The 16,410-nt window shown below is 43.3% G+C and overlaps 1 protein-coding gene across 1 annotated transcript in view; it reads right to left on the reverse strand.

Moving 5' to 3' along the window:
- PLCG2 (phospholipase C gamma 2) overlaps positions 1-16,410 on the reverse strand; it is a 106,056-nt gene that overhangs the window by 14,724 nt on the left and 74,922 nt on the right. Inside the window, exons 21-30 of the mRNA XM_070952877.1 lie at positions 14,769-14,837; positions 14,086-14,195; positions 11,593-11,689; positions 10,531-10,597; positions 8,623-8,780; positions 7,802-7,904; positions 6,307-6,516; positions 4,132-4,277; positions 3,135-3,249; positions 344-508 (exon numbers count right to left, since the gene is read on the reverse strand). Of these exons, the coding sequence (XP_070808978.1) occupies positions 344-508; positions 3,135-3,249; positions 4,132-4,277; positions 6,307-6,516; positions 7,802-7,904; positions 8,623-8,780; positions 10,531-10,597; positions 11,593-11,689; positions 14,086-14,195; positions 14,769-14,837 (1,240 nt within the window). The remainder of the gene's footprint in view (positions 1-343; positions 509-3,134; positions 3,250-4,131; positions 4,278-6,306; positions 6,517-7,801; positions 7,905-8,622; positions 8,781-10,530; positions 10,598-11,592; positions 11,690-14,085; positions 14,196-14,768; positions 14,838-16,410) is intronic.

The following is a 16,410-nucleotide window of genomic DNA, read 5'->3' on the forward strand; positions in this document are numbered from 1 at the left end:
TAAATAGGAGCCAGTTGCCAAGCATCTAAATTTTGATCATGTGACTGTGGGAAATGCTGCAACGGGTGTGACAAATGGTCGTAAGTCAGGGGTGGGCAACTGTGGCCCTTTTACAACCTGTGGACTTCAACTCCCAGAATTCCTGAGACAGCCAAGCTGTCTCAGGAATTCTGGGAGTTGAAGTCCACAGGTTGTAAAAGGGCCACAGTTGCCCACTCCTGTCGTAAGTCACTTTTTTTCAGTGCCGTTGTCACTTCAAATGGTCACTAAAATGAATGGTTGTAAGTCGAGGACTACCTGTATGCAAAATTCCATGCTCGATCTGGCTACATTTGATATCTACCTGATTTGACTCCTTTGATGGGAAAAGTCGCGTGTGCTAAGAAGTTGGGGTCGCTGAACATGTCTTCTTCGTAGACAACAAAGCGTAGAAATGCGATGTTAGGGTCATAAATTTCAAATTTCACTTGCTCCTGAAGCATCCAGACTGGGTTAAGGCCATTGTCATCTGTAACAAAATGAATGTTTTGTTATATCTACACGCTGGCTTGGAAAACTGAATACCAAATCGAGCACTGAGGTTCAGCCATGTATTCTAGCACTGGCACTAGCACTTAAGACTTATATACCGCTTCTCTAAGTGGTTTACAGCCTATTGCCCCCAACAATCTGGGTCCTCATTTTACCCACCTTGGAAGAATTAAAGGCTGAGTCAACCCTGAGCTTGGTAAGATTAGAATTGCCAAATTGCAGGCAGCCGGCAGTCAGCAGAAGTAGCCTGCAGTACTGCACTCTAACCATTGCGCCACCGCGGCTCGTTCTGATCTTTCGTGTTAAGGGAATGATGATTTAAAGCTGCCCAGCCACTGTAAGGCTGTAAACCGAGATGATGAAATGAGAATGAGTCAGCAGGGTTACTGCCACTTTAAGAAGCTGTCTATATAAGAGAGACCATTAGAAGGTGTCACTCTCTCTCCTCGTGTATCACTCTCCTCATGTTCTATCTCCATTGTAGTTCTCCTTGTAGAGTTGAAGATTGATTGATTGCCTGGCTTTGCGTGGCACGTGTATGTATATATACCAGTGGTGGGTTTCAAAATTTTTTACTACCGGTTCTGTGGGTGTGGCTTGGTGGGTCTGGCTTAGTGGGCATGGCAGGGGAAGGATACTGTAAAATCTCCATTCCCATCCCACTCCAGGGGAAGGATACTGCAAAATCCCCATTTCCTCCCAATCAGCTGGGACTTGGGAGGCAGAGAATAGATGGGGGCAGGGCCAGTCAGAATTTTTACCGGTTCTCCGAACTACTCAAAATTTCCACTACCGGTTCTCCAGAACTGGTCAGAACCTGCTGAAACCCACAGATATATACTGTATATAACTTGTATATAAACCACTATTTGTAAGACAAACCTCTGTGTATTATATTTTGCTCCTGAGTTGTCTCAAAATAGTAGTCGCTCTGTAAACACTCTGACATTTCGAGAGTCTTAAGTGCCTCTTATTTTTATAAAAACGATGAATGGTTTCGTGGCACTTTATAGGTTACCCAATTTATTATAGCATAGGATTGTGTAGCCCCAAGTACATTGTATACCGTGTTTCCCCGAAAATAAGACATCCCCTGATAATAAGCCCAATCGGGCTTTTGAGTGCATGCACTAAGATAAGCCTCACCCTGAAAATAAGCCCTACCCGAAAATATTTAAACGCAGAGCTGGAAATCAGGTAAGATGGTAAGACTGCAAGAAAAGCCCCATCTTGCTCCACGCACCCCAAAATAATAAGACCTCCCCAAAAATAAGGCCAGGCTCTTATTTTGGGGTTCAAAAAAATATAAGACAGGGTCTTATTTTTGGGGAAACCCGGGTAGTCTGGAGAAATTAAAATTCTTCTCTTGCTCACAACAGAAAGATGGAAGAAGGATTATCTATAGATCACTATTTCTAAATCTTGGCAGTCTTCAGTTCTGTGGACTTCCAGAATTCTCAGCAGGGGCCATGCTAGCTGGGGAATTCTGGGAGTAAGAAGTACCCAAGTCTTAATAGTTGCCAAGGTTGGACACCCCGATTTAGCAATAGCAATAGCACTTAGACTTATATACCGCTTCACAGTGCTTTACAGCACTCTCTATAAGTGGTTTACAGAGTCATCCTCTTGCCCCCGACAACCTGAGTCCTCATTTTTACCCACCTCGGAAGGATGGACGGCTGAGTCAAACTTGAGCCTGGTGAGATTCGAACTGCCAAATTGCAGGCAGCCGGCAGTCAGCAGAATTAGAATTCACACCATATTAAGATCTCTCCCAAAAAATATGGGTTCAGAATGTTAAATTCACACAGTCGCAGAATTTGAGGGAAAATTTTTATAAAATGTTTTATAGGTGGCATTTAGATCCTAAGAAATTATCATGTATGTATCCTAATATTCAACCGAAATGTTGGAGATGTGATTGTTTAGATGCTACATATTATCATATATGGTGGACATGCAAGAAAGCAAAGGCTTTTTGGATAAAAATTTGGTGGCTTATGCAAAATGTTTTGAAGAAAAAAATCCAATTTTCTCCTTAAGTTAAGGGTTTTTCAGTGGGTGAAACAAAATTGATATTGTATATGGTGACAGCAGCTAGGTTATTGATTGGTCAATATTGGAAAAGGGATGACATGCCTACAATTCAAGAATGGACTTTGAAGATGGCCAGTTTTGCAGAGATGGCGAAGATATCAGCATACTTAAAAGACCAGACTCAAGAGACTTATGCGTGGGAGTGGAAGAAATGGATAGATTATGTGCAGAATAAATATCAAACTAGGAAGTATCAGATAGCTTTTAGCTAAATGTTGTGTAGAAATGTATAGTTTATAGGGGGCAAAATAGCTTATTGTTATGTAGAATTGTATACTACACGGGGGGGGGGGGAGAATGGAGGGCTGGTAAAGTGTGATATAATATAATGTGGATGGATTTCACCTTGGGGAAGTCATGGGGAGTGGGGAGGGTTTGGGGGGGTAAGGGAGGGATGGGGGGAAAAAAGGGGGGGGAAATTGATGTTTGTAAAACTTTTTCAATAAAAAGATCTCTCCCGATTAAAAGGTGAACCCAATTTTTAAAGAGCAGCAACCAGTACTTACTCACAACAGTTGTCTTGAACTTATTGTTGTCATATTCAGCCCCACAGATCTCCACCTCTACAAATGGGCAAGCGATGCTTCTGCCAGACTTGGGAAGATGCCGGGCAGCAATGACCTGTTTCAAGACAGCATACGATATTCAAGTAATTCCAAATAATCTTGAATTACTGGTGCACATATCGAGAAGCTGTTACTCAAACAGAACCTAGAGAACCTAGAGATGCCGTTTTTGCCCTCCCAGAGGCTCAAGGAAAGCCTCCGGAGCCTGGGGAGAGCAAAAACACCCCCACCGCCATGGTGCAGGACGCTGACTAGGCCACGCCCACCCAGCAACCGGCCAGAGAACCCTTTGCTAAAATTTTTGAAGCCTGTTAAGGATATTGTTGTTGTGTTACCAACCAGCAGAGTGTAGAGCACAGAGAAACATTGCTGAGAGCAATGAATAAGAGATGTGCAAACTGGTTTATTGAAAGTTTACTTTATAATGAAAAAACAATCTCATAGTCTTTAAATCAATCCAAGTCTTTGCCAGTTAAATCAGTCCAGTGATACAGATATCTTCTTACCATACAAACAGTAGTTGGTTAGAGTAACAAACTCACTCTGGTTCACAAACCACGATGGTAGCAGATCCATCCAACGATGATAGCACAATGGTAGCAACTCCTCACACACACAATGGTAGCTTATCATCAACTGAGTACGTTACAGTACCTTTCTTAAATACGTTTACAACTAGTGATTCTCTAATTGCAGCATGACTCAGCGTTACAATGAATCAGCAGTAAAACTTTAAAGTCACACAATACATATTCATGTTAAAGTCACAGAACACATATATTGCCTGGACAACTTGTTAGGCTCAAACCATATCCTAACAAAGGATATGGACCCCTGGCCCTAATCTAACAAGGCTGCCAAGTATTAATTCAAAGGAAAACCTCTTATGGATCCTCAAGGTTCCTTGTCTGCCATTCATTGTGGAGAAAACATTTACCCTCATGGTCAAAATCATTTGTAGCTTCTTCTTGCATTCATTTTGTACGGGGTCGTAGGCCTCATTTCTCATGCTTTCCGGCTGCAGTACGAAGCCAGTCCAACCGTTCAAGGAGAACAATGCCTGATTCATCTGCATGTATTTATCTGAGGAGAATATTTGGAAAATGGGGGGTGGGGGGGAGAGAAGGACGTTAGCCAGATGGGTTACCTGGTTAACCAAGGGAAAGTTAGTTTACTTTATTGTCATTGCACATCGTGCAACGAAATTAAATGCCATCTTCGGTGTACATTATAACTATGTAAAATAAAAATACAAACACACACCCTTCCCATTCTATATAACTGAAATTGAAAACCCGATATTGCATTAATATTGCACTATACCATAGAATTCAATGTAGTTACCGCCCTGGGATAGAAGCTGTTTTTCAGCCTATTTGTCCTTGTTTTTTTTGTTTTTTTTTTAATTTGATTTATATGCCGCCCTTCTCCGAAGACTCAGGGCGGCTTACAATGTGCTCAGCAATAGCCTTCATCCTTTTGTATACTTATACAAAGTCAGCTTATTGCCCCCACAAACTGGGTCCTCAATTTACCTACCTTAGAAAGGATGGAAGGCTGAGTCAACCTTGAGCCTGGCGAGATTCGAACCTGCAGTAATTGCAGGCAGCTAGTCTTAATAACAGGGTGCTTTAGACCACTGTACTACCAGGGCTCATATTTTTTTTATTTTATTGCCCTGTACCGCCTGCCAGATGGTAATAGTTCAAAAAAAAAAAAAAAAAAAAAAAAGGATGCCCTGGATGAGATGGATCTTTAAGAATGTTTTGAACTTTCTTAAGGCAGCGGGAGCTATAAAACTATTCCAAAGAGGGGAGAGAGCAACCATTGATCCTCTGGGCAATGATGTTAACCTTCTGGAGTGCTGTCCTATCTGCCACTGTGCAATTGGCAAACCATACACAGGTGCAGTAAGTTAAAATACTCTCTATGGCACAGCGGTAGAAGGTCACCTGCAGTTTTTCATTCAGTTGTTGTTTCCTGAGAAGTCTCAGGTAGTATAATCTCTGCTGGGCCCTTTTGACCAATGCTGCAATGTGAGCGCCCCCAAATCAGGTCCTCTTTTATGATTAACACCCAGAAACTTAAAACTGGCCACTGGCGAAAAGCAAAATCTCCTAAATAATAAAGGGGCTGGAGCTTTTTCTACACCATCCTAGGATGAAAATGAGCAATGTGGAACAATTGAACTATGAGGTACTTTCCCTGAGAAGATGCGCCCATCGTCCTTCTCAATGGAAATGAAAAAACTATAATAGGCAGCTAGCCCTCAACGTATGACAACGAAGAGGACTGGAGCTTCAATCTCAAATGACGCGGTGGTCAAATCAGTTAAAACATATGAAGAACGGTTGCTGGAATTGGGTGTGTCTAGTTTGATGAAGAGAAGGACCAGGGGAGACACGATAGCAGTGTTCCAATATATCAGGGGTTGACACAAAGAAGAGGGAGTCAAGCTATTCTCCAAAGTACCTGAATGCAGGACAAGAAGCAATGGGTGGAAACTAATCAAGGAGAGAAGCAACTTAGAACTAAGGAGAAATTTCCTGACAGTTAGAACAATTAATCAGGGGAACAACTTGCCTCCAGAAGTTGTGAATGCTCCAACACTGGACGTTTTTAAGAAGATGTTGGATAACCATTTGTCTGAAGTGGTGTAGGGTTCCCTTCCTAAGCAGGTGGTTGGACTAGAAGACCTCCAAGGTCCCTTCCTGCTATGCTATGCTATGCTATGCTATGCTATGCTATGTTATGCTATGCTATTATAAATGTAGTGCTTGATTTTAGGATCTTTTTTGCTCTTGAAGCAAATCACTGCGATTATTAGGTGAATCACTGAATTTGCTTGTTGAAAGCCAGCTTGGAAGTTCGCAAGTGGCAATCACATGACCCCAGGACGCTGCAACTCTCGTAAATACATGCCCAACTGTTGATCATGTGATTCTGAAGATGCCATGATGTGTGACGACCAGATATTAGTCATTTTTTCCCTTTCTCTCTCTCTCTCTCTCTCTCTCTCTCTCTCCCTCCCTCTCTCTCTCTTTCTCAACATTTACATGTATTATTTCAGCTGGTTGTGAAGAGAACGAGAACTTTTTCTTTTTTGTTTTACCTGGTGTCTGGAAATTAAGAGCCACCATCTGCACCCCACAAAACCAGAAGCGAAAAGGATCATAATTTGAGGAATCCACTCTCTGCCCTTTGGGATAAATTCGAGTCAGTCCCTTCTGATTGTACTTCAGGAGGTCAAATGGTTTCTGCTTGACAATGCTTTCTGCTTTGGTTTCCACAAAAGAGCGAATTTCTTTGAAATCGGGATTATCTACAAAAATGAAGGTGCAGGAAGAAGCAATTTCATAAATATATAGTTACATAGCTTACTGCAGAGTTGCAATAAGAGAGTCAGTTTGTCCTAATGGTTAAAGCACAGGATAGAAGTAGTAATGCTACTTTAGCCATGAAAGCTAGGTGGGTGACTTTGGGCTAATCACCAGGAGACTGTGAGTTCTAGTCCCATCTTAGCCATGAAAACTAGGTGGGTGACTTTGGGCCAATCACCAGAAGACTGTGAGTTCTAGTCCCATTTTAGGCATGAAAGCTAGGTGGGTGGGCCAATCACCAGGAGGCTGTGAGTTCTAGTCTCATTTTAGGCATGAAAGCTAGGTGGGTGACCAGGTGATTGTGAGTTCTAGTCTTATTTTAGGCATGAAAACCAGGTGGGTGACCTTTGGCCAATCACCAGGAGTCTGTGAATTCTAGTCCCATCTTAGTCATGAAAGCTAGATGGGTGACCAGGAGACTGTGAGTTCTAGTCCTATTTTAGACATGAAAGCCGGGTGAGAGACTTTGGGCCAATCACCAGGAGACTGTGAGTTCTAGTCCCATTTTAGGCATGAAAGCTAGGTGGGTGGGCCAATCACCAGGAGGCTGTGAGTTCTAGTCTCATTTTAGGCATGAAAGCTAGATGGATGACCAGGAGACTATGAGTTCTAGTCCTATTTTAGACATGAAAGCCAGGTGAGACTCTGGGCCAATCACCAGGAGACTGTAAGTTCTAGTCCCATTTTAGGCATGAAAGCCAGGTGGGTGACTTTGGGCCAATCAACAGGAGATTGTGAGTTCTAGTCCCACTTTAGGCATGAAAACCAGATGGGTGACTTTAGACTAGGCCTTCATTCTCAGTCCAACTCACCCCAAAGGTTGTTGTGGGGAAAATAGGAGAGGGAAGGTGAATTAGATAGGTTTGCTGCCTTCGGTTAAATTAAAATTAAATTGTAAAATTAATATGCTGGTGGCAGAAGTTTGCAAAATAGATCACATCATACATGGAGGCGGAAACGAGACAGTGAGAGGACTTCCAATGGCTTATGCAGCAATTTCCATCTGTATCTCACTTCAAAAAGAAAGAAACTGTGCCATCGATGTTTAGACATCATAGTTAGAAGGCCCTTTCCAAAACTCTTATGTTGCAGATCTCCCAGGTTTGCAATATTGGAAAACATGCAACCATCAAACAGCTTGATTTGAAGATACACCTCTCCTCTCTAAAAAACAACAAATATTCTTTTGGATTTAGCAAGCCAACCGTTCAGTTAAAAATGGTTTACCGAGATTGTCCTTGGTTTTGCTCATTGGTATGCAATAGATCACCAAGTCAGATAACTCCATGGCAATTAACTGCTTCTTCTCCAAGTATCCTTTTAAAGTTTTCTGTTTTAAAATGTAATAAAACAAGCAAAGTTTAGAGGTTATACATTAGATCATGGCAGTTACCCAACAGGAAAAGAAATCTTATGGTAAAGAGAATGCATATTTGATTATCCATGTAATAACTGCAGCTAGGATTGTATTTGCATAAAACTGGAAAAGTGAAGAGATCCTTACAGATGAGAATGTGATTAGGCAAATATTAGAATGTGCAGAAATGAATAGGTTAACTCTTGCAATTAAAGAGAAGGAACAAACTGAATATTATAATGTATATTATAATATATATTATAATATTATAATGTATAATGTAATGAACTATTTTACCAATGGCTAGAGAATAAATATGAAAGTTAGAAATAAAAGTAGATTAGTGAAAGATAGAAATAAGAAGAGAATTGTTACAGTATTACGCATGCAATGTATATCAATATACATTATACAATATACATTAGCAACAGAAATGTACGACCCAATTGTGGTCACAAGTCAAGGATTACTTTTAAGGAAAATATTCTGCAAAGGGGAATCTCTACTCAGCTTTTTGGTTACTGGCGTAACTGGTTGGAAAACTGGTCTTTTCAACTCCTGCTGAAAGACTAAACTTGAGCAATAATTTTACTGGCTTGTTTTTTTTTTAATGTACAAATAAAAACTAACGAAGCTCGAAGACTAAACTGAATGGCTGAGCAGTGCTTAGGGTGGGGGCCGGGGCTCCTACCTCTTCAACAGTTCTCCAGGTGATTTCTCTGATGCTCTGAAACCACTCAAACCACTCTTCTACTTTATCGGTGGCGAACTCAATGGGAGGGTCTTCAAGGTTCTTGGGCTCCAGGACAAAGACAAAACTCTTCCCGTGGTTTCCTTGAGGCATTTTCACTGTTGGAAATGAGAAAAAATGAGGAATTTACTCCACATTCCTTTAGCCAAAGTGTTCTACAAGGCCTCTGGGGCAGGGGTGGGTTCTAAATTTTTTTACTACTGGTTCTGTGGGCGTGTCTTATTTTGTGGGTGTGGCTTGATGGTCATGTGACAATTCTTTAGGATTTAGCAGAGGTACTGGTCTACCAGGCTTTTAACTGCTTGCAGAGCTGTACCGGTCTACTCATTTGTTTTTGGAGGCACCGGTCTACTCATTTGTTTTTGGAGGCACCGGTCTACTCATTTGTTTTTGGAGGCACCGGTCTACTCATTTGTTTTTGGAGGCACCGGTCTACTCATTTGTTTTTGGAGGCACCGGTCTACTCATTTGTTTTTGGAAGCACCAGTCTACTCATTTGTTTTTGGAGGTACTGGTCTATCAATTTATTTTTGCAGGCACCGGTCTACTCATTTGTTTTTGGAGGCATCGGTCTACTCATTTGTTTTTGGAGGCACTGGTCTTCTCATTTGTTTTTGGAGGCACAGGTCTACCACCACACTGCCTTTTAACACTGATCAGCTGTAGGGTGGCCCTATGAAGCCCCATGGCAAGAGTTTAAACAGTTTTTTCCTTCTAGCCAATCAACTGGGACTCAGGAGGCAGCAATAGATTGGGGGTGGGGCCAAATAAAAGGTAAGAATAACACGGGGGGGCAGAACCGGTTCGGTGACGTCATATCGTCACCGCTACCGGCTTGGCGGAACCGGGAGGAACCCACTACTGCTCTGGGGCCTGCTTTATTAGGCCCTGAAAGGCCAACTGTATCTTGTCTATCGTGCCTTCAAAAGTTTCTTCATGGGGAGGACATTTATTACCTTGGAAGCAGTGTTCACCCTCTGGAACTGCAAACGCAGTTAGGAAAAGCTACACTATTGAGGTAAACAGATCAAAGATCTGTACAGAGGTGGAATATAGAGAATACAGAATAAGAGAGTTGGGAGGGACTCTTGAAGGACTTCTAGTCCAACCACCTGCTCGAGCAGGAAACCCTATATTATGCCGGACAAATAGGTGTCCAAGCTCTTGTTAAAAACCTCCAATGATGGAAAACCCACAACTTCTGGAGGTAAGTCATTCCACTGATTAGACATTTCTCTTTGGTTCTGGATTGGATCTCTCTTTCATAAGCTAGTTGGAAAATGGTACTGCCCTTATGAAGAACTTACAGAAGGAGAAGGAGGAAGAGGAGGAGGAGGAGAAGGAAGAGGAGGAGGAGGAAGAGGAGGGGGAGGAGGAAAAGGAGGGGGAGGGGGAGGAGGAAGAGGAGGAGGAGGAGGAAGAAGAGGAGGAGGAGGGAGGAGGACAAAGAGGAGGAGGAGGAGGAGGAGGAAGAAGAAGAGGAGGAGGAGGAGGAAGAAGAAGAAGAGGAGGAGGAGGAGGAAGAGGAGAAGGAGGAGGAAGAAGAAGAGGAGGAGGAAGAGGAGGAGGAAGAAGAGGAGGAGGAGGAGGGAGGAGGACGAGGAGGAGGAGGACGAGGAGGAGGAAGAAGAGGAGGAGAAGGAGGAGGAGGAAGAAGAGGAGGAGAAGGAGGAAGAGGAGGAAGAGGAGGAGGAAGAAGAAGAGGAAGAGGAGGAGATGGAGGAGGAGGAAGAGGAGGAGGAGGAAGATCCTACGGTGTTCTGTTAGAACTACATTTTTTTCCTCCATGCCATCTACATTAATTCTAATTTAAGCAGCCAAAAATATTGGAGCCCAGCATCTACATACCCACTGTATATAAATTGAGATCCAGAATGCCCCGACATAGTGACCCTAAAGGATTGTCCTCAAAGATCTGGAAAGAAAATATTTGTATTTCATTATAAAGGATTTCCCCCCCTCCATCTTCAGAAGTAGGAGTACAATAAACAAACCTGATTCCCATCTGTATCCCTTAAAATTCCAAAAGCAACATTTCAGAACAATAAATTCTCACCACGAAATTTAATCACTGAGAAATTATAATGTTAACTAAAGCTTTGGAGAAAAATTAGTAAAAAAAATTTCTGTTAGCTAGACAGTGTAATAGGAGAGGGACCACATACTTTAGACGGACATCCATTAATTTGTCAGCTGTAAGGTTTTTACAATGTTTTTCATGAACTTTAATCTTAGAAAATTTAAAAATGTAAAAGCACAAATTAAAAAAGAAAAGAAAAAAGGAAAAAATCCATCTTGTATTTTATACTTATCAATAGTACATGGTTTTTCTACTATACATTGATTATTAATAGCATACAGGTCAATATTAAATCAGTTCCTAATATGTATAGTTTTTCTGTTACTGGATAACATTAGCAAAGCAGAACAAAGAAATCTCTTTAGTGCCCACCTTATTCACCAACCTGTTAATTATTTAATTCTAGTGATTCTGATTATATTATATAGTTATATAATCAAAGTGCTACAGCTATAACTTTCTAGTTACTCAAAACTGATTGGTGTTAAGGTTTTGCAGGTTTTTAAACAGCAAAAATATATGTTGCTTCTCCAGTTCTATGAATGGATATTATTCCCTGGTTTTGGCATAACAAACTTTACATGTCAATATTCAGATTTAATAAACAGAAACGGTATCCAAGCATAGAGAGGCACAGAAAGATTATTTTCACATAGAAAAGCATTAAGAAACATAAGACAGATGCCTTATTTTGTTCACATGTGGAGCATAGTTTTGGAAGGAATTTTACAGGTAGAATCCAGATCCGTGTGCTGATAAATCTTTTTAATGGATCTGAAGAACTTCAGGAATACATTTAACATGTAGATCATAACAAAAACTTTCCCTACCTGATTTTCAAGCTCTTCCATGCTCTCAGATGACATGTCTTCAACGTAATTGGATGGGAAGTAATGCTGGACCTTACATCCATAATCACCTTTCCACCTAGTAACAAGGAGAAAGAACTAAAGGATGGGATTTGAGTAATAAAAGTAACAATGTGCAAATTATCAATCAAATGATAGCAGTATTCCAGTATTTGAGGGGCTGCCACAAAGAAGGGGGGGGGGTCAAATTATTCTTCAAAGCACCAGAGGGCAGGACAAGAAACAATGGATGGAAACTGATCAAGGAGAGAAGCAACCTGGAATTAAGGAGAAACTTCCTAACAGTGAGGACAATTAACCAGTGGAACAGCTGGCCACCAGAAAATATGGGCAATCCATCACTGGATGTTTTTAAGAAGATTCTAGAGACAGTCACTTATCTGAGATGGTATATAGCAGTGATGGCTAACCTTTTTGCCATCACGTGCCAAAAGCGGGGGGAGGGGGGTGTCACGCGCATGCGTGTCCACACCCATAATTCTATGCGCCTCACCCCCGTGCATGCGTGCGCGACCCCTCCGCTTTGGCAGGCGATGGCACGGTGGGTCTGGTGGGCCCATTTTTCGCCCTCCCCAGGCTCCAGAGCCTTTCTAGGAGCCTGAGGAGGGCAAAAACAGTCTTCCCCACCCTCCCGGACGCCCTCCAGAGGCAGGAAACAGTCTGTTTCCCTACTTCCGGTAGGCCCAGAAGGCCCGAAAATCAGCTGGCTAGTGCCTGCATGCGTGCCAGATCTGAGCTTGCGTGCCCACCGATATGGCTCCTAGAAAGCTGCCATAGGTTCGCCATCACGGGTATATAGGTTCTCCTGCTTGAGCAGGGGGCTGGACTAGAACAGGAGTCTCCAACCTTGGCAACTTTAAGACTTGTGGACTTCAACTCCCAGGGTTCCTCAGCCAGCAAGCCAGCAATACTGGGAGTTGGTCCACAAGACTTAAAGTTGCCAAGGTTGGAGACCCCTGGACTAAAAGACCTCCAATATCCCTTCCAGATCTCTTCTCTTCTCTTCTCTTCTCTTCTCTTCTCTTCTCTTCTCTTCTCTTCTCTTCTCTTCTCTTCTCTTCTCTTCTCTCTTCTCTCCCTCTCCCCTCCTCTCTTCTCATCAATTGCTTATTAAATTTAAATCTTTTAAACCTGCCCACCTAGGAAAAGCCCCGAAGGATGCCGAGGTGGCGCAGTGGTTAGGGTGTAGTACTGCAGTTACTTCAGCTGACCGCTAGTTCAGCAGATCAGCGGATCAAATCTCACCGGCTCAAGGTTGACTCAGCCTTCCATCCTTCCAAGGTGGGTAAAATGAGGACCCAGATTGTTGGGGGGCAATATGCTATTTAGTATACTGTCTTTGGTGTAAGCCGCCCAGAGTCCTCGGAGAGTGGGCGGCATAGAAATATGACTAATAAATAAATAAAATAAATAAATCACATCTAATCATAAAATAATCTATGCAGCCTCCAAAACATAACGCCTGCTTCCAAGCCGAGATGAGATGTGCAATGTAATCACAATAAATCAAGCACGAAAAATTTCTGGAGAAGGTAATTAATTAGAAAAACACAATTTCAAAGGGGTTGCGTTTAACGGAGTAGCACTTACGGGCTGTCCCCATCAATTATGCCTCATTTCAGCTCCTATGCAACCGATTTTAAATGATGCCACCTACGTTGATTTTAACTGTTCTTTTGCTACTTTAAAAGGCTTTGAAATCTGTGAAAACCAGAAGCTTATGTAGTTTTGGATTACACTACATTGAGTGGGCTGGCAGAGAGAAACAATGAAGAGGGAAATGAACAAAGGAAGGTGATTCTTCACCCAACACGTCACAAAACTATCTCTGTGCCAAGCCTCCTCAAAACTGAACGGATCAGGTTGGCTGTGTTACAACTCTGATAAAAGCATTCTGTACCACCTAATCATCATTTTAAAGCTTTGGTTCATGCATTTTCTGTCAACTTTCCACTTGAAAGAAACAACACACGATAAAAAAAATCTATCATTGGAAAGCAGCTTACAGGTAGTCCTCAATTTATGACCACAACTGGAACCAAAGTTTCCACTGCTAAGCTAAGCAAGGTGGTCATTAAGTGAGACACACTTGATTTGATCACTTTTTTTGCTGTGGTTGCTAAGAAAATCACTGCAGTTATTAAGTGAATCATGAGGTCCTTAAGCAAACCCAGCATTGGTGTTTGACTTTGGTTGTCAGAAGACAACTGGGAAGGTTCACAAATGACAATCCGATGATCCCGGGTTGCTACAACTGTTGTACATACTGTTGCCTGAAGAAATGAAACTGGAAAAGATTCTTGGATGAGAAGCGAAAGGACTTCAAGGAAAAAGAAAGGAAGTCCAGTTGCCTTTTGAAAAAGCACCTTTGGGATAAACATGACCTGGATGACTGAGAATCTCCACAGACGTGCAACAAAGGTATGAAAAAAATAATAATAATCTAAAACTTACCAGCCGCCACTTTCTTTGGAGACATTATGAATTAAGGCTCCACGACAGAATGTCAGTTCATCATCCCTTTTAGCTTGATAGTCGTACAAGGCTTTAACCGTTCTCTGGGGCTTCAAAGAAAGAAGCAATGGAAAAACATTTCAGATCCACAAGCAGGAGCAGGATTCAGCCGGTTCGGGTGAATCGGATGCTAAGAACTGGATGGTCCCAGCCACCCTGCCCCACCCCTCCCAGGAGTCTACACATGGCCCATTTTGGATGCCAGGTAAGTGCAGTGCCCACGCAGAGGCTCTGGGAGGGTGAAAAATGGACCTCCCTGAAGTTCCGGAAGTCTGGAAACAGGCCTGTTTCCGGCCTCCAGAGGGCCTTCAGAGCAGGGGGAAGGCCATTTTCAACCTCCTGGAAGCTCGAGGAAAGCCTCCGGAGCTTGGGGAGGCCGAAAATGCCCCCCTCCCCCCCGTGGTGCAGGAGGCCGAGATGGCCACCCCCACCATGGCCATGCCCATCAAGCAACCGGGCAGAGAACCGGTTGCTAGAATTTTTGAATCGCATCCCTGTCCACAAGTCAGCTGAATTTTGAGAAATGGTATGAATTGTGTTGACGTTTGAATGGAAAAAATGATAGATGAAGCGTAATTAGCGCCCCCATTCTTTTTGCTACGATCGAGATGAATGTCACTCACCACAGAAGGTGTTATTTCGGTGGGCTCCACATACATTTTGACTTCATACAGAGAGCTAGGATCTTTCTCCTAAATTGAAAGTCAAAATAAAATGAATTACCATCAACAATCTTGAGTCTTCAGCATGTTACCTTGCCTACATTAACATACAGCTATTGAATACCGGAAAATCTACCGGATTTTCCCTTTGTCCTTTGTCACTTTTGAGATTCCCCCGACTCCAAAAAGTCCAGTGTTACTTTAGCAAAAAAATTTCGGGGATCTTTTTCGATATATGAGCTAGTTAGAAAAGGGAAACTTTCATAATGACTGATAATTGTATTGTGTTTACAACCTAGGTCTCTTTTCTTCTTGGTCTTCGGCTCAAAAAAAGTACCTGACTTTATTTTTAGAGCCACGTTGTCTAGGTTGACACCTTAAGCTGAGCCATAATGTGATTGTGGGTCCTGGTTGTGGTGTTTGATGGCAGCCGTGGTGGTATGCAACACAGAGAATTTTAACAGTCCAAGGTAGAATCACTCAATCATTCTCACACAGTTATTTTCTCATGCAGCCAGAAAAGATTTGGCTGTGGCTTATTTTTTTATCTGCTTGGGATATAAAATGATTTGAGTCTCTTAATCACAGTCTGAGGTTGGCTGGATTGAAATCTCCACTTTTCAATCTTGTGCTCTCCAGGTAAGCGAATACGTGATTTTAAGGACTGTTCTAAAGTGATGGATTGCAACTAAAGAATGCTGTGTGTTTATGTCAGCTTTAAGGGATTTCTGCCTTACCATGTTTCCCCGAAAATACGACATGTCCTAAAAATAAGGCCAAGCCTGATTTTTGGAGTGGGTGTAAATATACGCCCTCCACCCGAAAATAAGCCCAGGGCAGCACGCGCATCTGGGATGCCCCTCTTTGGGCTTTCCGCTTAGGTGGCGGTGGGTGCAGCCAGTCCCCGTCCCCACCTGCTCGGCCTGCAGCTCCCAGTGGGAAGGAGCCCAGGCAACCATGCATTCAAAGCTTCCCCGGTGGGACCAAGAGCATGGCCATCAGCCAGGGAACAGTGGCTCCCAACGGGAAGGAGCCCAGGCAAGCCGCGCGTTCGGAGGTTCCCCGGCGGGCGCATGGCAGTGCCAAGAGTGCTGCCACCAGCCTGGGAAGTGAGGCTCCCAGCAAGGAGGAGGCCAGCCCACGGGGTCATCTGTACAGGCAGCCCACCACCACCACCACCCCGCCCTCACCGGCTGCTGGTCCAGACCGCCTAGGGCTGTGCAAGAAGCCCGGGCAGGGAGGGAAGGAAGCCCTGGTTTACCTTGCTCTGCTCCCTTAGGAGCGACCGCCAGGATTGCTTCCCTGCATCTTTTGGCACGCGTGCCTGTTGCTGGTCTTAATGCGTGCAAGCACGCCAGAAGCCATACCAGCTGGCCGGTGCACATGCGTACTCTGGAAACAGGAAGATCATCTTCCTGGAGTGTGCATGCGCAATGGACGGCTGCTCTTCCTGTTTCTGGTCTGCCAGTGCGCATGAAACCCAGCTGGCCGGTGCACCGGAACCCGGGAGAGCAACGGGTGACAGCTCCGCGTGCCCGGAGAAATGGCTCTGTGTGCCACTTCCGGCACGTGTGCCATAGGTTCGCCATCACGGACCTATACT

Source organism: Pituophis catenifer, unplaced genomic scaffold, assembly GCF_029215685.1.
Source record: "Pituophis catenifer annectens isolate HBS135680 unplaced genomic scaffold, rPitCat1.0.hap2 SCAF_13, whole genome shotgun sequence".
NCBI lineage: Eukaryota > Metazoa > Chordata > Lepidosauria > Squamata > Colubridae > Pituophis > Pituophis catenifer.